Consider the following 23,007-nt stretch of genomic DNA (forward strand, 5'->3'; position numbering starts at 1 on the left):
GATACCATGAATATATTTTGCTGCACTTGCTGTCAGATATTATATCTGATAACAAGTATGTGCTTCTTTTGAAATTCTGTGCATTTCTACTTCATTGTCTAATATTGCTGTTACTGTCTCCAGCCCCTGACATTGTTTCAAAACATACTATAGATTATGTCAAGATAATCCTGGGTCAGTGTATAGGGCACCATCGATAGGTTTTAAATGTTTAGCATACATGATAAGCTTTGAAATCCAAATATCCACATATCAAAATAGATGAAGGACCTGATAGGGTAAAATGGCATTCATTACAAGAAGGACTTTTTTGAAAATATTGGTGGTCGAATTTTAGCCGAAAGTAATAGCTGTATTTTGGCTGCAGTGAATGCTCTACAATTCTGACTATAACTGATGTCCTTCCTTACTTATGGTGAATAATGGAAAGAAATCAACTTCTGAGACCATCCTAACGTACATACCTGATACTCGGAGCACACCCTCATTTAATTTGATGGACTGAATCGTCTTATTGAGGACTGAAGAGTAGGCCTTGCTTTGGATGACTGGCTAGAAAAGAATAGGTGATGTTGCAAGTTATCTGAAGTTATGATTGCCCGTGAGGTTCATGTATCCCCCCCAGTCTCGTATATTTTCACATAACCATAATAAAATATGGTGTCAAGTCAGGTGTAGTCAGTATTCTGGGGGCAAGGAAGTCCAGTGGGTACTTAACTACATACACCTATTGTTGTTTTGGGCTATCGGGGATGGATATGATATGATATGATATGGCATTTATAACGCGCCTATACTGGGCCTAGTAAGATCGTTGTTTTTGTTCTCCCCTGTTCCCCTTCCCTTGCCTTATCGCGCTCTGAAACACTTGTGTATGAGCGCGATGGAATATCAATATCAATATACACAAGTGTTTCAAGGCGCAACGAGGCACGGGAGGGGGAACCGAGGGAAGACAGACAGTGATCCTACTAGGCCAGGTGTCATTCAGATCACGCAAGTGCATGGGATGTTCCTACGTTTTCAGTTAGTGATTCAGTGAAGGCCACTTTCACAAACAGCCTAGGGGAAAACGGCTTTGGACAACTGCTTAACGGACGAAGATAGAGTGAAAGGGATTGATGGAAAACCTTCAGCACCTCACTTGTTCAAAATTGTATGTCTGCAGGCAAGCAGGTAACTGTGGGGTGGAGTCGGGAGCTGGCACTCGAACTAGTGTGAGCAAGGCCCCACAAAAAGTATTATGTTCAAGACAGAAGAAATGGAAAAGAAACCGGGTTCACAGTCGTGTTCCACCGTGTAATGTTAAAAAGGTTACATGTGATCTTATCGACCACAATTACAGAGTGGTACATTTAATTGTGGACGAAACACGGAAAAACTGCGATTTTATCTATTTATTTGGGGAGCTTGGGGGCTCCCCTTTTTTTCCACCCTTTTAAAGCCACCCCACCCATTTTAACCGCTTACCCCACTACCCTTTATGTATTTATGTAAACTTTTCTGTGTTTTTTGGTTTTATTGTCCACTCTGTAATGTACCACTCTGTTTTGTTTTTAGATAAACTGACTGGATACCGTTGAAAAGAGTATTGACCAGAAAACTATTTTACAAAAGCCTCAGTGCAAAAAAAATGATTCTTTCAAAATATCTTTGCACCAGGCCAAAGTTTGCCATAGTGCTAATACACAAAGGTATTAGCAGTAGAACAAACTTTGCCCAGGCGCAAACATGCATTGTATGTGTATGTTTTTGAAGCAGGGCAATGTTCGCACTAGTGGTAATACCGTGTAAAATGGCACTTGCTTTGCTGCAAAGTTTCTCTAATCGGGGTCGCTCTTAACATGCACCCTCTCTTTTGCATTGTGTGACCTCTGACAAGTATGCCAGTCAACAGGTACACTTATCAGGCTTTCCCTTTAATGCTACTAAACCTTGAACACATTCAATCAGAGGTTAGGTGCTTTTTCCAAGAATGACTGTCCTAATATGTATGTGTTGGGCCTTAGCCTGTCCTAACTCATCCATGTCAGGCAGTGACATACCACTAGTAATCCCATCACAGTTGCTATACATTGTGATGAATGCCCATGAAGGAGAAGGACACGTTACTTATCCTGTCCCAGTATTTCCCTATGGACGATTTCTTTATCGTTATTCATAACCAACCCTGCCATCCTCCCTACCTTCTGGAGATTGGTCACATTCTCAAGATAAGCACAGAGTATAACTCGAGAGCAGAGCTGCCACAGTGCATGCTGGATGACTGAATGGCCGGCAGCCATAAAGGGATGGTGTGTGTGTGTGTGTGTGTGTGTGAGAGAGAGACTATGTTAAATAGTATATATATATATACATATATATATTTCTGAGGCTTGTGGAATCTGCTTACATCACATGCTGTGCATAGGCCGACATCTAGTGGAAGCTGCGGAGTATTACAGTTTGTTTTTCGAAACTCGAAAATGGGCGTCGACACAGGGCGTGCCAGTAATACTATCCCTAGTGTGGCGTCCACTGTACCCAAGATCTCTCACGCGTCTAGGATCCTCAGATTGTTTTTTTCCGCCATACTGGTCGGAAGCATCTTGCGGAGTCCCCTGGCCATAGCCATACTTTTGCTAACATTTTAAAATATTAATCTATTGACATCCTTCCCCACCCCAACGTCGAACTTCGACACTCAACGCCGGCTGGAGAAGAAATCGACCGTCGGCTACTGCACGACGGATTTGGGCCTTGGAAGGCCGCTGGCCTCGGCCCGGGCCTGGTAGGCCGCTGGCCTCGGCCCTGCAAGTAGGGAGAGTGTTCATACTCTACACTCTTGGTATATAGGTACACCTTATACATTTCCTACACTTAACAGCCCGCTGCCTCAAGGTGCGTATGGAGGGTACCCCTTTTCAATTCTGCCCCAAGTGCAACCGCAAATACCCTTGGGTCGACAGGCACGCCACGTGCAATCTCTGCTTGCCGAGGGACCACCCCGAAGAAAACTGCAGAGCGTGTAGTAGGTTTAAACCTAAGACACTTAAGGACCGTTCGACGAAGCGTTGGGCCCACCACGCCAGGCAGGCGCCCATGGCAGCGGAGGGCGCCTTCAGCGATGGCAGCGACGCCGTACTTTCGGACGGCGAGGGCATTATGGCCTCGAAAGACAGCCGAGCGCAGCTCCCCGACCTCGGAAGGTCGTCCGGCAGGGCGGCTATGGGGAAGACCCCCGGCGACGCAAGCGCTTCACATACTACACACACTAAACACACTAAGTCCAACCGAGACTCGACGACGTCGAGTTCTCGGAAAGAGGCACAGACAGAACGGTCCGATTCGGTGTCCTCTGGGCGCTCTCGATCAAGATCGCCGCATGACTCCAGGCAATCATCCACTCTTGCCAAGTCGCTCCCTAGGCTAACAGAAGTTCGATCGTCAGAAGACGAAGATGACTTCCACCCCCAGGCCGCGCTCCAGGAGGCGGAGCCCGCAATTAAAGACGGCGAGGCCCCACGCTCGAAGGACAGGGACACCTCTCCCGATCCTCGACGCCAGGCGTCGAAAAACTCCGGAGCCACTAAGGGACAGGGAAAACATTTTTCTACGCACGGGGAGGGGGGAAAACAGCAGAAGAAACTACCTGTACATTCTTCCACACCTGTGAAACACTCCACCCCCCCTAAACAGAGAGACAAGCCCAGGTCTGCTGATAGGTACACAACCAGCAAAGCTACTCAAGATAAATCCCATAGACTTGCTGAGAGAGTCATTCCCAGTTCCAAAAAATGGTCCACTGAAGACATAGATAGGGTCATGTCAAGAATGTCTTCTTTGGCTCATTTTTATGATAAAAATCCAGAACATTTCCTCTCGTATGATCCACAAGGGGCCACACCCTCAGGCTCTACTGATCCTATCCCCCCGAGTAAGAAAGCCCGGTTTGAAACCCCGATGAGGTCTGAACCCTTCGAGTTACAACCTTACACAACACCATACTCACGGTATCAAGGAGAGGCTACCTTTTGTGGAGACCAAGAATTTGGTATGATAGAAGAGCAAACCGGGACGGGCTACTATGGGGATGATGAGGACCAGGAAGAAGAAGAGGATGACCCGGAAACATACAGAGTAGATTCCCCGGTAGAGAACAAAGCCCCGGTTACCGACTCCCCGGTCGATAACCATCCCCTCCTAAATGAGGTTCTCGCTCGCGCAGCAGAACATTTCGACATTGACACCCACGGTGTACAGGAGGAAAGCGACTTCGCAGAAGAGTTAGTGGGAGAAAGGAGGCCGGTTGCCCAGACCATCCCTATCCTTAAATCCATTCAGAGGAGAATAGATCCGTCCCTGGTGAACCCAAACCTCACCAGAGCAGTCAATCCCAGGGTTGAAAAACTTTTCAGGGCAGCTCAGTCTGACCCTCTCTATATAAGAGGACATCTGAAGCCAGACTCCCTAGTTGTTACCAACACTCGTAAGAGGGCTGGAACACCCTTGTCTTCATCAGAAGCTCCTCCCGACAAGGAGAGCAAAAAACTATACGGTTTCGGCAGGAAGGTAGCCTCAACGTCTGCCTATCAAGCAAGGATTGCTAACTCCACCACCCTGTTGGCCAGCTACAACTGCCATCAGTGGGAAGAAGTCGCGGCTCTCATAGCCTCTGCTCCTGAACCGTTAAAGGGCCAATTAGCTCGGATTTCCTCAGAGGGTAGAGCCTTGTCTGGTTGCATTTTGAAAGCAACCTTCGACACTGCGGATAACGCAGGCAGATTGATAGCAGAACGTACTGTTATCAAGAGACATGCGTGGTTACGGCAGTCTGGTTTTAAGGCAGAAACTCAGGCATCATTGTTAGACAAACCGTTGGAAGCCGATCTGTTGTTTGGTAAGGCGGTCGAAGACGCACTGAAAAATGCCAAGGACGAATACGAGACACTCAAATCCCTTGGCCAGTTAACCAATAAACCCCCTAACCAGAGAGGGAATAGTAATTTTCGTCGCCCACGCGGCCACAATTCCCAGAGAGGATCTAACTATTCCCAGGGGCAGGGTACACAGTGGAACAACAACCAACAGTCTACCCAGGGTTACGGCAGAGGTAATAGGAGAGGTCATGGTAAAGGCAGAGGCAGCCCCAGCAAGGGAGGCGGCACGCCTCCACCAAAGCAGTGACGCTCAGTTCAGGGTCCCTTCTCACGCAACCCCAGTAGGGGGACGCATTTCAAACTTCACCGAGGCTTGGGAAGGGATCACATCAGACAGATGGGTGCTTTCAACAGTATCCACGGGATATTGTATAGAGCTACTGCAGCGTCCCCGGAACCATCCTCCACGACAAAGAGTACACTCCTTAGAACATCAGAAGATTCTCCTCGAGGAGATCGCCATTCTTCTACAAAAGGACGCGATAGAACTCGTCCCGGAACACCAGGTAAACAAGGGTATTTATTCAACTTACTTCCTTGTGCCAAAGAAAGACTTGACAATGCGCCCAGTATTGGATTTACGGCCTGCCAACAAGTATGTCAAGCCCCAAAAATTTCGTATGACCACGCTACAAGAGGTAATACCCCTCCTAAAAAAGGGGGATTACATGGCAACCTTGGATATGAAAGATGCTTATTTTCATATTTCCATGTTCCCAGCGCACAGAAAGTACTAGCGCTTCAAGGTGGACAGTCGGCACTACCAATTCAAGGTACTGCCCTTCGGGATAGCTTCGGCACCAAGGGTATTCACCAAGGTACTGGCGGTGGCGGCTGCACACCTACGCAGGGAGGCAATCCCAGTGTACCCTTATCTGGACGACTGGCTCATAACGGGGGAAACCCCAGGAATTTGCAGGACAAACATTCAAAAGACTATCGACCTCCTCCACGAGTTAGGCTTCTCAATCAACGAGAAGAAGTCAAGCCTGGTGCCAAGCACCTCAAAACAATTCCTAGGAGCAATCCTGGATACCCAGGAGGGGTTGACCTTTCCTTCAGAAGAAAGAATTCGGAATATACTACTGCAAATTCCGCATTATCAGTCCGGTCAACAAATAACGGTACGCAAAGCAATGCGTTTACTGGGCATGATGGCGTCATGCATTTATCTGGTCCCCCAGGCACGCCTGCGCATGCGTCCCATGCAGGAATGGTTGGCGAAACAGTGGTCTCAGGCAAGTGGTCAGTGGGACGATCTAGTGGTCGTTTCGCCAACACTGGTACAAAGCCTTCACTGGTGGACAAGAGAAAATCTTGCACAGGGGAAACCCTTTTACGATCCCGAGGTACAGGCAGTAGTCACTACAGATGCATGTCTGACGGGGTGGGGAGCTCACCATCTCCACCACACAGCTCAGGGTCTCTGGTCTCACTCAGTGGCCAAGAACCACATCAACCTGCTAGAGCTTCTGGCAGTATTCAGAGCGCTTCAGGCATTCGAGCCCCACCTACTAAACCTGTCAGTGCAAATCCGAACGGACAGCACTACAGCCATGTTCTACCTGAACAAGCAAGGAGGGACTCGCTCGCCAAATCTGTCCAAGCTTGCCCAGAAAATCTGGATATGGGCACTCAGACGGAACATCTTCCTGTCATCACAACATGTTCCAGGGGACCTCAATTCCCTAGCGGATGCTCTCAGCAGAGACTCCCTCCCAGAGGAACACGAATGGGTTCTTCACAGAGAGGTCGTAGAAGATCTCTTCTCTCAGTGGGGTTTCCCCACTATAGACTTATTCGCCACAAGCGAAAACAGACAATGCCCAGGATTTGCATCCAGGTTCCCCCAACCAGACTCCCAGGGGAACGCCCTGTGGATGAACTGGTCAGGGATGTTTGCGTACGCTTTTCCACCAACTCCTCTCATCAGGAAAGTGGTGAACAAGATGAACAGGGAATCGATGACGCTCGTCCTAGTTGCTCCCATGTGGGCAAGACAACCCTGGTTCCCACATGGGAGCAACTAGGACGAGCAGGATGGCGGTGTGCGAGCCCATCAAACTTCCAGCCTGGTACAACCTACTGTCCCAGCACCAAGGTCAAACAGTGCACCAGCAACCCAACTCAATGAACCTGGCAGCATGGCTCCTGAGGTCATAGAGTTTGGACACCTCAATTTGCCACAGAGGTGTATGGACATCCTAAAGGAATCTAGGAAACCAAACACAAGGCACTGTTACTTTGACAAGTGGAAGAGGTTCGTTATCTGGTACCAGAGTAGACAAATCAACCCAGTTGATTGCACTCCTTCCACTATTGTTACATACATGCTCCACCTGCTAGATGCAGGATTGGTTTTTAACTCACTGAAAGTACACCTGGCAGCCCTCTCGGCTTACACCACTTCCCATAGCAAGGTGTCGTGGTGGAAAGTACCAGTAGTTAAAGCCTTCATGGAAGGAGTAAAGAGACTTCACCCTCCTATTTCAAACCCACCGCCAGGGTGGGACCTTAATGTGGTGCTAGCCAAGCTCATGGGCCCCCCTTTCGAACCCATGCATAAAAGCAGTCTCAAACACCTGACTTATAAAACGGCCTTCTTAGTAGCTATTACTTCTATAAGAAGGGTCAGTGAAATTCAGGCTCTGTCAGTGCAGGATCCCTTCTTTACTATCCATAAAGACAAACTGGTTTTACGCACACACCCTAGGTTCTCACCTAAATTTATATCAAAATTCCATTTAAACCATTCCATCGAGCTTCCGGCTTTCTTCCAGAACCCGCAAAGCTCGGCTGAGGTGAAACTACACACCCTAGATGTGCGTAGGGCGGTCCTCTACTATGTAAATAAAACAAGACCGCTAAGGAAAACAGATCAACTGTTTGTCTCCGTAGCTACAGGCAGAGAGGGGGATCGCGTCTCTAAAGGTGCCATCTCGAAGTGGATTATTAACTGTATCCAGCTGTGTTACTCACTCTCTGAAAAGACTCTGCCTTTTACGCCAAGGGCCCACTCTACTAGAGGCATTGGGGCCACTCTGGCTTTCATTGCAAATGTTCCCCTTGACACCATTTGCAAAGCAGCTACTTGGAGCTCTATTCACACTTTTACTCAGCATTACTGCATTGACACCCATTCCAAGGCAGATACACAAGTGGGACAAGCGGTTCTAAGACACTTATTTGCTCATGACCCTTCTCACATCCCACCTCCTTCTTCTGGTACTGCTCGCTAATCTATGCACAGCATGTGATCTAAGCAGATTCCACAAGCCTCAGAAGGGATACATTACTCACCGTAATCGTATTTCTGATGCTTGTATCTGCTTAGATTCACATGCGACCCACCCTTCCTCCCCTCCGAGAGAAGGCGCATGATTGCTTGTAGTCTTACCTTTCTGTCTATCTGCTTGGATTATCTGTACTCACGCTACTCCTCATGCTACCTCATGTCAGAAAAAAATACAATCTGAGGATCATAGACGCGTGAGGGATCTTGGGTACAGTGGACGTCACACTAGGGATAGTATTACTGGCACGCCCTATGTCGACGCCCATTTTCGAGTTTCGAAAAACAAACTGTAATACTCCGCAGCTTCCACTAGATGTCGGCCTATGCACAGCATGTGAATCTAAGCAGATACAAGCATCAGAAATACGATTACGGTGAGTAATGTATCCCATATATACATATATATATATATATATATATGTTCTCTCTCTCTCTCTCTCTCTCTCTCTCTCACAATTAAATCAGAAGCAGGTTCATATTAGGCCATTTTAAGGAGTCATAGGTGCTTGTGGGATTGCCAGCGCATTACTAACCCCAGTCGACAACATGCTCTTTGTTTTTTCCACATTTGCCCTCTTGAAATGACACACTTAAGCGGCCTTGCCATGACATCATCGGTAATTTAAGATTGAGGGGCTCATTATGAATATGGAGCAACCGTAATAACTTCTCGAATTTTAAATATCTCTTTTTTTTTAAATAGCACCTAATTATGAATTGGTTCCCATGGGATGTCTGTCAATGCGTAATTAGAAAGTACTCTTTGTATGGTAAATAAATCCATAGTTAACCCATGCAGTATTTTGTATATTCCCTTGCAGTAAATATCCAATGAGCTCAGAACTTCTAGTTGGGTGGCAGGTGATATTAAACATGCCACATATTTTGACCAGAAGCAAAGTACTCACAATGAGTCCCTATGTATTTTAAACTCTTGAAGTTAATTCCATCCGTGAACACGGAAGAATGGAAAACTGAATAGCTAGCAAGGGCAAACCTATGCATCCAAATAATGTACTGGGCACTGATTCTCAAAGTTTGTAATTAGGAGGTGGCGATTGGCACATGAAGATCCAGAGCCCTTAATAGTGGCCATTACAAAAAATGACAGAAGCTAGATTGGCTTCACAAAGAGTAACCAACAGTGCTGTAAATCCATCTCAGCTACATAGTTAATTGCAGCTGAAATACCCAATTTTAAATGTCTCCTGTTGAACCAGTGTTATGCATAGGCATATAAATACCCACGCCGCCCTTGGCAGGCCCTCAAACAACTATTTCAGTGCCGCCATTGCATACTGAATTGCAATAGTTTACTTGACAGGCTCATGCTGTAGCACGGGTGATTCAGATTGTAATCAGTCGCATGTGTTTGTGTTTTAGATGCCATCTCCAGGAAAATCTAGCAGTCGCAAAGGATTCTCCCGTCCAGCCCGCCCGGCCAATCGACGCTTACCTTCCAGATGGGCATCGAGGTCTTCTTCTGCGCCTCTTTCATTCGGGGGATGTGAGCACAGTTACTCCTTCGCCTTCCTGTCGGAAACCTCAGTGGTCTGAAATCAAGCATCTGCCATTGCTTCACCAGTTTTTCTTCTTTTACCTTTGATGGCAAATTTGATTCTCTTGCACCCAGTGCACTAGCCAGTGGGCATCTTTCCACTTCACCTGCCATGTGGCTGGACTCATGGCCTTTACAATCTTACATCACAAGTCTTCAGTGTTTTCAGATCAGCAGACTACTTATTCCTCTGTACATTCTGTATTATGTATGTTGCATTTACTTTTTTTATTTTTTACTTCATCTGTTTTCATGGATTGAACTGTTCAAAGTAGACTGTAGGGTAGGCATTTAATAGACTCCTGTACAGTTCTGTATCTTGGGATTTTGCTGCCAGGAACAGAAAGCTTAGCCATTTGTATGCATGTGAATGTGTTTGAGTGTACAGCAGGCGCATGTGTCCGAAAATGGATTCTTCTTGTATTTATTCAGACAAGCCGGGCTGCAAATGTACGATATTATTAACACCTAGTATTTTCTATATCTTTTTACAAAGGTGCACATCTCTTGCCAAAGGGGGGAGGGGGACATGTGACAAAATTTGCAAGAGTGTATTGTGCATAAGGGGTTGACTTCACTTGTGTACTTTTGGATGATTTCAGGTCAGTGGATCTACATTGGTAATTAGTCAAACATACTCAGTGGATTTGTACATTTGATAGAGTGATATCACATAGAGCCAACCTTTCTCGTGCCGATCACCTTCATGTTACCACTAGTTTAACTAGAGCGTGTAGCGTGGTAGCCTTTCACCTTATTATGATATTCTGGAACATCTGTTTAATGGAAACAGCACTTAATGTGCAGAACCTGAACTTTAGTCAGCTTACAGAGTCTTTGTATTCTAAACAAAACCCATTCCAAGGGATTTAAACATCAGCATTCTTTTACCGCTGTCTCACATCCTTATCCTGCTAACATTTCACTAGCATGATAGGGAATCTAATTTTTGTGAAGGCAGTATCTATTTTGGCTTTCATGTCATGGTTAAATGTTGTGAGATAAGATCTTCAAAATCATGGCAGCAAAAGATTCCCCTTGCTCATTTGGTAAACGTTTCATACACAGAGCTAGTGCACAGCAGATGCACTGATGAGTTAATGGTAATCTTCTTTACTTCAAGTCATAGTATTCCTTATCGGGGTTCATGGGGGTCATTTGAATTTAAAGGAGTAAATTGCACAGATGGGGCCACTCAGCGTGAAATGCCTCTTAGGTGCAATTCTAGTCAATTTAATCGCATAGTGGTAAAGTGTGAAACACGTGCAAAATCACCTTTACACATTGCTTTTCCAATACGCGATTGAGAATGTGTAAATGCCTCACAGCATTAATGATTGCGGGAGGCATTTACAATAGATTCTTTTGAAATCTGCCTGCTTTTACCAGGTGAACAAGTCTAGTGCATTGCGTAGTGATACATTCGTTTTTTGCCAGCATTACCATGCTGGAAGAACACCTGACAGATTTTACAGGCAGATTAGAAAAGCATTCCACATTCCAAATCCTCCAGCCTTAAAATTGAAAATGCATCAGTTTGGGAAAAGTGGTGGCAAAAGGGTATGCCGCTTTTGCAGCCACTTTTTTTGATCCTCTGGACTTAGAAAATGGCCTTGTCTTGAATTCACCCAACCTACCTCATTAAGTATTGTGGCTTGGGTAGGACAGAACAAGAAGCCAGTAAGCTAGTGTTTTACACCCGAACAGGAAGAAGGTCTTAGATATTGTAATAAAATAGGAAATAAACATAGAAGAAAGACTATTGTAAACACGACCTCTTTGTTACATTTGTAGAAACTGGTGTCATTGGGTGCCTCTGCCTGGAGACTACTCTCCTTACTAAGTAAGACTTATGATGAGGAAGATAGAAAAACCTATTAATAAAGCTGTGTCTGAGGCAGTTGAAACAGCACAGGAAAGTACACTCCTCTTGCAGTGAGGCAGGTTCCTTTATTTTTGCACCCAGTGTTTAAGGACTGCTATCATTAACAAGTTGAAAATGTGTATTTACAAACAGCTTGAAGGGGTTTGTAAAAATACTCAATGGGGATAATATGACAATCTAATGTTAAACATAATAGACTGTTTTATGGAATAACATATATGGCTTAGTGAGAGCATAACTTGTGCAGTTCATTTTAATGTGCTGTACTTTTATTCCCCTTGGTTCATTTTGTGAAGCAGAGCAGGGTGAATAAATGTATCTATCAATCTCTTTCACATATAACCCAAATACTATGGGCCTCATTACAAATCGCCCGGTATGGAAACAACGGTGGCGGTAAACCCGCCGCCACCTTTGTTTCCATGCCGGGCGATCACAACTCCTGCAGGTGGGAGGTGATGTTCCCTGCAGGTGGACGAGGAAACACCGGCAGCATTTCGAGATGCTGCCAGTGTTTCCATGATCCCCATTCCCATTGAGTCCCATAGGACTCAATGGGAATGGGTATTAACACCATTCCGCCTCCGGATTCCCGGAAAACCGGGGTTATAATGCCCCGGTAATTTCGGGAATCACGGAAGCGGAATGGTAATACGAGTCTGGCGGTAACCAGGCGGTTTTACCGCCTCGGTTACCACCGGACTCGTAATGAGGCCCTATATCCATTAGCTTGTTGGGCGATCACAATATGAACGATAGGTTGTGGCCCTCAAACAGACAGTTCTGGAGCAGGTTCACCATCAACACGAAGTAGAAGGATTGGCCTGTTCATTTGACTAGTGATCTGATTCTCAGTGTACACAAGCAAAGAGCTGTCCCTTCCCTGCGATGTATAATTAGCACCCTTATAATGAGGTAAGCTTGCATTTTGGCACTGCTGAGCACATACAAAGATTGCATCAACGGCTGGAGGAGACACGATAGCTGTGGTGCCAGAAATCCTAGACCATTGGCATCGTTGCCATGTCAGGCCCTCTTCACTGTACCATTTTGTAAATGGCATACTCGCGTGTATTTACAATCCGATACAAGTCAAGGTTGCCTGAGGTTATTATTGATGGCTTCAAGGTGAACGTGTCTTTATTGCATTGCTGTAAACTCGTTGTGATCGGATGGTGAATATGACAGTAACGTGATGTTTAAATAAATTAAATAAAAATAATAATTTAGCATTTATATAGCGGGAATGAAACTTTTCTTTATTTTGGTGTTTATTAATGTATTTGTCCTTCACAATACGCTAAGTGGCCATTTTAGATGTTAGTCGGCTTTGAAGCAGTGCTAAGCCTTTGAGTTATTGTGGTGATATTGTGTAGTTTACATCTGTGCTATGTTGGCACTTACTCCACAACTGTCATGTGCCCAGCTTCTAATCGGAAACATAATGGGCCTTGATGTATTGTAGGGTTTGTCTTTCCCTCACCACCCGCACCCTACCATCCATTTTATCCTGACAGTTGGTGAAATCACGAGTTCATCTTGAATGAATTCATTGATTTACACAACAGTCTAAGTTACATACCAAATGAATTACTGTGTAAATGTAACAGTAAACCATAAAAGGGTTCAACATAACACAAACTGACAGCACTTTTTTGCTTGCTAACTACCTTTCTTCTGTATATGAACTTCTTCAGGTTTCCGTTAACTACTAAACCAGGGAGCATGTGCCAGTATCAGCAGCGCAGCATGACACAGAATAGGCCGCGGCAATGCCTAGTACATCAGTGCCTTCAGAACCCTGCCTCCGGATACTGACGTACGATATAACTCACCTCTGGTAGCCTTATTTCAATTACGAAGCAGTACAGAGGAGAATGGGATCAATGCTTAGATTGTTTTAAAGTCTGCCTTATAGTGTACACCGCTGTTTCTGCCACAGTGAAGCACCTGTAGAGTCACTTGTTGGAAATTATGGAAATTACTTATATTAAACAACTGTATTATGTATGATTGTGCAAAGGATCGCCAGGGGCGAGGGCCTGGAAAGTTCGAAGACATGTTTGATGTCAACATTTGGCACATTTTTCTATCGTGTTCTTCTGTGATTTGATATGTACATGCTAGGACCTCACAGGCATTACACCTTTGCACCTTTTACCATCCAACACGTTAAGACCATGTACATTATCTGTGTTGATTAAGGTAGATCAATAGTTGTCCATTGTCTTTGTGAAATGCATTGCGACTTGATGACTTTATCGTGTAGACTCAATAAAGTATTTTAAATTGGTAGTAGTGCAGATGTGATGTTAACAGAATAGGTGGCAGTGCCAGTATGTGTGTGGGTGTGTGTTTGTGTATGTGTGTAAAAAAAATCCAAATGTTTCTACAGTTGAAAAGAAATGATCATTTGACTAGATAACAGTCACTTTGACCATGTGTTTTTCGAGTCAGTATCACAGAACAACCATCATTAACATATCCATTTGGACACGGTCAAAAGACATGCCAGACTTAGACAGTGGGGACTTATTTGCTGGAAAAGAAACATAAAAAATATATATCTCAGGTCTTGCAAATTCTTAAAATCCCACTTGACCTGAAGGGTGACTTCATTAGTTTATAAACTAGGCCTAAAAGAAATGCATTCACCCTATGGTGACGGGTGTCAGCACATTTACCACTGCTTTCTGTAAAGTGGTGCATGCCACCATAAGCGTACTTCATATTCGGTGCCATGCTGCCATCCAAAGGGCAGCCATGTACAGTACAACTTGTATTTGCTATTTACTGCAAACAGATTTTGTATGGAGTAGATGGCAAATAAAAGTTGCAAACCTCCCCATAATCGCTAGCAAGGTCAAGTATCATGCAAAAATAATCTCCACGCCAGTGCTAGTGGGCTAGTAGATTTTGTGAGCCATGTCTCTCTGTAAGTTTGTAACTTTAAATCACTAGTAAGCATCTTCTTCTGAATAGCAGGTGTTACTGCTCCAGTGTGGAGGATCTGTTTCATCTACATAAAGAGGCTGATTTTGAGATTTTGTTAGGTGATCCTCACATGTTTTTGTCACTTTTTGGTGTCATTACCCTTCACAAAAAGATCCAAAACAGATTGTACCTCTGTGTACTGACTTTTAGTAAAGCAGCCTACAAAACTTGCTTCATGTATTCGAAATTTGATGGACGTTTTATGGACAACCCCATTATAATTGTATTGTTTTCTTGGAATACCTTACTCTCTCTGAAGATTGTGCACATGCAGCTATTGCACAGTTTATTTTCGTCACTGAGGAAGATATTCCATCACAAAGCGGTTTACAGTTGATAAAGAGAAACCAAATTGTAGGGACGATTGCTAAGAATTATTGTAAAGGAAAGCTCCATACTTGGTTGAATTTGATCCCAGACGTAGTGTATGCAAATTCCATACACTCTCTATCTTATTTTGTAACATGACCTGATTGTGTATTCCATAGTAAGTCACTTTACTGGCGGTTGAATGCCACAGGCATTAAAACATGTGCCTCGGAATTACTTGCACAGGGATTTGGGTGCATGCCAACTAGTTTTCGGCAACATTATTGTAAGATCAGTGGAACGGAGGAACCACATACGAATGAAATGTTCCAAGTATTGGAATTCATTGCAAGGCTTGTACCCTCTAGATGCAGTTCCTCACGTGAGAGACTCAACACATGTTTGCTAATATTCTGTACAAAGAGCTCATCTAGTTGGGGAGCACATGTTACATTTGTAGAGGCAAGGCTTCCCGAAGTTTATTGAATAATTTTATTATCTGCCACCTTTAGCTCTTTGTGTATATATGTAATGCGCTAGGGATCCACTTGGGTGCTGATTTTGTTGTATAGCAGATGCATAGTCTATACATTCTGGAAATGTACTGCAGGTGCTTTGAGCATCCAGGTGCGTAGTTCAGTGTGATTATGACTGAGACACCAGCCAAAAGTGGTAGGATACATTGGATCAGCAATCAGATGGCCATTCTGTTGCCTTTTTGTAAATCTGCAATACGTATATGTTTGTAGGACCAAGGATTGGCTTTTGAACTTGCTTATTGTATGGGTAGAGTACTACCCAGTGGAAGTAACAGTTCCATGTGGTCATTTATTCTCAACATAATTGCAGACTGAAACTTGCATTTCCAACATTTCTTTAATAGTTGTCTTTAAAGAAAAATAGTGCATGTCTACCAACACAATAAATATTGTGGACCCGATTCTCTGAGAATCGCTCTGGAGATAATAAGTATTTGTCCATGAGAATCTCAGATTTGCACTTGCTACCTTCTATTTCATCCTCAAAGCCCAAAACTGGAGCACATCTAGAGATGCCTGTATCATCTCTGAGATGCTCCCGTTCAAATGTATTCACAAAGATTTGATAAAGGGCATTTCTTAGCTACCCCGGGCATTTACACATTTGCTCGAATGTTGGACTTGCATGTAATGTATAGAGTAGCTGGTGTAAATCTGAGATTCCTGCGTGATTCAACTGATTTGAACGAGTGTAACTCTTCAAGAATCAGGTCCTCTATTTTTTGAGAATTGGTCAATAAGTGCTCCTCTTCTAAAAAAGTTCCAGGTTGAATTTTGCTGAGTTTCTAATTGTATGTCCTTTTAGGTGCACACTGTGTTAAAAGCGCTGAGGTAGAGTGTCACCAAGATGAAGATCAATAGGTGGAAGTATGAGATGAGGAGGCAAGTAGAGACAGAAAAGGATGTAAGAATCAGAGAGGAAAAGGAGAGGGAAAGAGAGCAGTTAGCTTAAAGCAGGTAGAAAGAAAGAGAAAGTTAGTACAGGGATGGGTGTGAGACTGTGTTAGAAGGTAGAATGAAATGAAAGTTGAGAAGTAGAAGGGTTAACAAGAGTAAGGTGAGCAGTGAGGAAAAAGGCCAGAAGGAACATGTCACAAAAGACAACCCGCAATGGAAACAAGAGGCACATTTGAGATGATGAAAAGGATGTGGATTTGGCAGTCACTTCGAGCCATGATTAGTATTACATTTTATTAATTGCACAAAGAGACAGCGCTCTTATTGGACATCTGTTGTTTTGATCTAATGCAGTACTTTTCCTTTTCCCAAAATGACAGGAATGAACTGTTTTTGTATCAAACAATATTAAAGAGCAGCATGTACATTCTCATGCCATCCAAAGGGATTTCAGCACCGTTTCCAGGATTATATTTTCGTAAAGAAAATAAATAAAACATCAAAAAGCTGTTATGCGTTTGGTTGGCCACAAAAAATATTTGAAGGGTAAAATGATAGTTGTGCAATCAATCCTCGTTTCTGGCACTTTTTGTCATAAAAAGATTTAGATTAGAAATGGAAAAAATTTCAAAGGTTTTATTTTGGGAAGATGTTGAGAAACATGGAGTACATTCTCCCCTCTTCTGCTTGACCCCCATTGAGGCAAGGTTTTCTGCCAGAAAAATATAGAACTAAATCATGTAATCTTATTTTCCAAGTACGTCACTAATATGGAGCTCCTGGATCCACTGCATACTTAAAGGTTGGGCAGATATGCAGGAAGGACTTTACATGTGCTGAAATTGCTCGCAGCCCATCCCCTCCATGACAATCAGATCTGCTTTGAGAATTAGTGGAAATGCTTGATGGGCTTTACATCACAGTGATGAGATGTCAATATGATTAATATCTCCTTTTTTCTTAGGCAGCCCGATTTATGCTGTACGAGGTGGAGCTTGGCTGATCGGTTACCTATAGCTGTGATGCTGATTCTGATAGTAAATTGCCCTAAATGTGTGATAATTGCATAACATGTCCAAAATAACTGAGCTATATAAAATATAGAGAATGAGAATACATTAATCGTAGTACAAAGTCTCTGAAATTGGTTTAGCCCATTATCTAGCACTGCTTTTTCTCCCTGTCGGTCTTTCAGCATTTTCTTTTTGTAAATTTTTTACCACTATTCTTTTTCTCTGTTTCTCTAGCTATCTCTCTAACTCCATCATTCTATCTATTTATCTACCCATCTGTCTATATGCACATCTACCCTTCTCTCTAAATATCTCTCTCCTTGTTCAAACTCACCCTTTCCCTCAGAAATCACCATTGCATGTTGGAACCCCTGTCTCATTTTCAATCACATTCTCTTTGTGCGGATGCACAAAGGCTACGGAGGACATCAGTGCTCCCCTTCATCATGCATTACAAACATTGTCCACAACCTAAATGTCACTAAATGCTAGAGGCACCTCCTTTGAAGTGCATGCTCTGCAGCAATACCAACTCTTTCGCTAGGCTTTCCATTTAACCACTGTCCTTTCTCATCCAGTACAAGAAGCTAGTGGCGAATGTGGCCACCACAAGCATGAGTTCCTTTTATTTACTCATTTTGGACATTTCCATGATATTGGCAACAAAACAAGCCTTTGAATACAGAAATAACACTCCTCAGGAAATGTCTTTCTACTTTATGGTTGTACTGATTGACCTAGCACATAGTAAAATCCAGTCCTTTTTTCAGTATTTCCACATTACATCTTTATGAGAAAAAGGCTATATTAAGCACTCAATGCAGTATATTTGTATGCGATTTTGAAAACCCATTGGCGTTTATTATTCACTCCATCAACAAATCCAGCTCTAATCTACATCTCTTTCTAACAGACATAATATTTGAACTCTTTCTTCAGCAAAGCTCGGACTCTCAAAATACACCTCAGACATGGCCTTAGAAATATCTCACATCCTATGGGGGAAGGGAAGACCTAGATTTCCAGGTGATTTAAGTGGTCTGAGGAGTTTCTCTGTGCCACTCTTGTGTACTTAGACGTGCATTGCTTAATCTTTGAGACCCGGATTTTCAAGTAGCAGGTGCTTTCAAGTAATTTCTTCCCTTAATTTCACTTCAATATATCTCCAGCCTTTTTTATGTTTTTCTCTCTTTTCCAACCTTAATGGCATAGTTAATAAAGATGAAAACATAGTTGCTAAGCTTATTTAAACGGCATGATAATGTCCACCAATAAATTGCTTGTCGCATTTGCGTCATGGTTGTGCACCCACGTTTCGTGGTATGTAGGTTCTAGACTGTTTACACCAGAAAGTCAGATTTAAATAATGAAGAAGCTGAACTATATATTTGACTTTAGAAACATTTGTAATGGGAATATCTCCTGCGTTCCAGTTGCTGATTGGCGAAACAAATGCAGCACCAGATGGCCCAAAGGCAGCACAGGCAAAGTAGAATAATATTCTGTAGGAAAAGATATGGAGTTCCTTGGTGTGCACAAGCATTCACTTTGATTTGTTAAGGATTTCAAATAGAATGTTTTTCTTGGTGTAATAAATAATTTCATATGGTTTGGTTGTGTTTCTGTATTTCGTTATGCAATCCTCAACACCTGTATCACTGTGTGAATACAGCTACATCTAGAGGTCAGTAATCCAAGATATTATACATCTTTGTATGTTTATCTTGCATATGTAGTTACATGACACAAACACTTAATTTGAGTAGGTCCACTTATAACCTTGGAAAACATTACAGGGAGTGTATTCTACTATTCTACTAAAGGCGGCATTACTGGCAAGTAGACGTACGGGTTTCCAAAGTGCTGCTGTATTCACACAGTGAAACATGTATTGAGGAACACGCAATCAAATGTGATTTATTTCACCAATAATAAAATGTCTTTGAAGTCCTTAACAAATCCAAACGAAAGTTTGTGTACACCAAGTAACCTCAGTTTTCCTTTCAGAACTATATACATTTAAGAAGATGAGACTCACGTTCTCGAATGTCATATTTGAGGAAACAAGATATGAAATTTCTTTTGGAAAAGGGAGTCTTCTTATGCATGGTGGACAAATCAAAGGTCCTGCAGCATCCTCTGTACCTACTGCTACTAGTAGTATTGGTGCTGCTACTACAACTAGTAGTCAAATTACTTCAGCTAATACTTAGAATTATAATAGTTGTGATAATAATAGTTTATTTTTTATTTTTATTTTTTATTACGACTTAACCATCTTTGGTTTTTTACAAAACTTCAATTTTAGGACAAAATATACATAATACTTCCAATGACCATATTTTAAAAAAATAATAATAGTTGCAATTTGTTTTGCTTATGGCACAAATGTAATTGGCTCCTAGCGCTTAGTAATAGCTGTTTGTTTTTATGCAGCTCAGGGAGAATTCTCTAATGGCGAGTGTAAGATCTGAAACTATCTCACTATTCTGCTATTTGATCCCAGCTTGTGTTCCACTGTCTCCTTGCTAGTGTTGTTCATTTTTCAGTGGCTTTGTATTCTAAATGGATTGCCTAGGTCACCTGGGTGCTTTTACCACCAGATGGTTTATGTGGTCTAAGAAAGTGATTTTGCCTTTGGCTTATGGGTTCATGGGCGGCAAACCCTTTGCTGCTCCTTAAAAGGAACCAGTATCACATTTTAAAATTGTCATGCCTGGGCAAACATCAGAGTTAGAGGGAAGCAACACTTCACTACAAGATGAGTGAGGGCACTATGTTACACAGTCATCCTTGTTCATAGGGTAGTATACTTAGCTTGTTAACACCTTTCTCTGACAACTGTTGCAACACAATATTGCAAGAGATGGAATAACTGCAAACAGGGATCTTCTGCAGATCCTGTATGCAGCAATGTTCCTATGACTGATGGATGCTGGGAGGGCTACCGTTTTAAAGCCATATGTATTGGCATCATCTGCAGCAGAGGTGTTATTTGTCACTGTTAGGGTTGCAGAGTCATCTTGCCAATCTCTCATGCATTTTTACCCATCGTGCCCCTGTATCATTCCGCATTGGATGAGCTTTGTCCATCATGATGTACTTTAGGTGAAGGGTATGGTATGGTATGGTGTGAAAGAAAGGGGCAATCAATAGAAAATATGCAGTTATGTGTATATTGTGTCGTGTCTGTGTGATACAGAGGGAATGGTCATTTGAGTGTTTTCCAAAATGTTAAACAAGTGTCAAATAAGTACCCTTGAGAAACATTTTTGGGCCAGACTTTCTTTTAAGCAAACAGCCTTATGTTAACACTAGAATGTTTTATGACCTTCTTATGTGGAATAGAACACTTCACTTATACTTTTGAACTTTTCTGGAGATGCATTAGGATAAAAGAAGGGATATATATTCTAAATGTGATCAAATGAAGATGTCTTATGGGATGAGCAGATGTAATGGCTTTATGGTGCTTGTAAAAATACATTTTGTTTGTTTAATAAACTTGCTCTTGCTCTATTCAAATAGGTTTAATGTCTTTGTGTGCATATTTTCAGATATCACTAATATGAGGGGGAATCTTCAAGTCATGCATTGATTTATAGCCAGTGATATGTATTTGCATTATGAACATCTGCTCTACATGTTTAACTTGGCGAACATCATAAAAAAGACACAATCCTGCGATACTCTCCTCAAAACTCTACCTGTCCTCGGGGAGTGAGCCACAGGTAAGCAATGGTAGGTGCTTCATGCAATACTGGTAGCAGAGAGCAGAATGTGAGTTTAACAAACATCAGATGTGGCTTCATTTCAAGGGGAGAGCACCGATATGGCAGTTTGCCAGAGTTGTAAGAGGCCCTGGCGTCGTCATGCCTCCAGTCCTTTATGTGGGGATTCTAACTGTTAATATAAGACTGAAGCAGAAGGTATGCACATCATTTAAGACTGTCCATATTTTAGTATCTACTATTCCAAGTACATCAGACATGTCTCTTGTCAAATTCAAGAATCATAGGGAGGTTTCTCACAACAAGTTTAATCCAGAGCACTGTATGTTGTCAATCTTGCCTGATTTCACTTTATTTACTTACAGTTGGAAAATATACACTGGAAGTGAAACATAGCATATTGTAATGTTCATACAGTCTATAGCAAATACAGTAAACAGGAGGAGCATTCAGTGTTAAAGAAGTTCAGAAAGTAAACACAGAAGAAATTTCTTCCATTTAATGGGAAATGAAAAACCTCTTTTTCTCCCTCGCTGAATATACAACCATTGTAGGATTTGCATACAATTAGGGTAACTTCAGCCAATAAGTTTATTAGGATGTACAAATTCCATAATGCATCAACATTATTATTAACAAAATGAATCTAGATACAAGTGAAAAGGTTATTAGAACAAGCTTATAACCAATTGTGACTAAAATAATCTAATACAATTCAATGATTCATTACATTGGGGCTGAATACTTCATGCTTAGCGCCAATAGGATAATACAGCCCACCCTATAACCTGGGTTTCTGCCTTTAATGAAAAGTATAGCACAGGACAGCACTATAAACAATCTGCACCTCTTAGCGCCAGTGTTATCGTTCTTCGTCTGATATGTGAGTACGCCAGACAGAAAAATAAGAAATGCAGTAGGTCTTCCCAATCAGCAGTGCACATTATACATTTCTTTATGCATTCTAATCCAGACCAAGTTGCTAACAATGTGCCCAGCTTGATACAATTAAACGGTGCCCTCATAATCAAAGATCTGTTTAACATTGGATTCCTCCATTATATTTTGTTAGAAGCAATAATCCTATATCTACGATTGGACATTTTGGTCAGTTCCATCAATTTCCTTCTATCATGAATAAGGAGCTTCATACGTGAGTACAGACCTTTTTCATGTAGAAGGAGATCATGGGGATTGATTCAAATAAAACAAATTGTCTTTCATCTGCTTCTCATTGGGAGTGAGGTCCTGTCTCCACCCTCCTGGCCATCTGTTGTTCTCCTGCACATGTGGAGTTTGTGCCTGGCTGCTGACCATTCCATTAGGTAGGTGCACTTTCTGTACATTACTGCACCTCCTGGGGAATTATTCAACCTGAAAAATTGAAATTTGAAAAAAAAGAAGAAAAAGAAAAATAGAGGAAATTTGCATAATATTGTTGGAAATTACTGTTTTATTTGGCATTTTCATCGTGCAGCCATTTTTTTTAGCTTTTTAATACCTGGAGCTGCGTTGCTATTTTGAAAGCACTCGTTTTTTCCTCCTATTGCTGCTTATTCGACTATTTTTGGCCCTTCCAAGATGGCTGCCGTGGTTTTCTTTGTTGTGTAGACAGGCTGTGCTGAATCACCTCTCCCTGTGCTGCACGGCCATTGGTTGCTGAGTGTTTTCTTCCATCCAATCAGGAACTGGCAGGCTTCAGCCGGCCCTCTCAGCAAAGGCCCACTTTCAAGGCCCCTGTCTGCTCCCGGTCTGCTTCCAGAACGCTAAGTGGGGTCCTCCCTGCACCTTAACCACAATGATGCTGCCACCTCACTCCTCTAAGAAATCCGGACTGCCTTGACTTTGCCACCTCCAGAACTATGGG

General features: G+C 42.7%; 1 protein-coding gene across 1 annotated transcript in view; it reads left to right on the top strand.

Annotated features, from left to right (window-relative positions):
* Positions 1-20,934, top strand: part of KIAA0408 (KIAA0408 ortholog) — a 118,515-nt gene extending 97,581 nt beyond the window's left edge. The window contains exon 8 of the mRNA XM_069607498.1: positions 9,598-20,934. Coding sequence (XP_069463599.1) covers positions 9,598-9,771 — 174 coding nt within the window. The 3' untranslated portion in view covers positions 9,772-20,934. The remainder of the gene's footprint in view (positions 1-9,597) is intronic.
* The last annotated feature ends 2,073 nt before the right edge of the window (positions 20,935-23,007 follow it).

Source organism: Ambystoma mexicanum, chromosome 4q (genome assembly GCF_040938575.1).
Source record: "Ambystoma mexicanum isolate Mex_15411 chromosome 4q, UKY_AmexF1_1, whole genome shotgun sequence".
NCBI lineage: Eukaryota > Metazoa > Chordata > Amphibia > Caudata > Ambystomatidae > Ambystoma > Ambystoma mexicanum.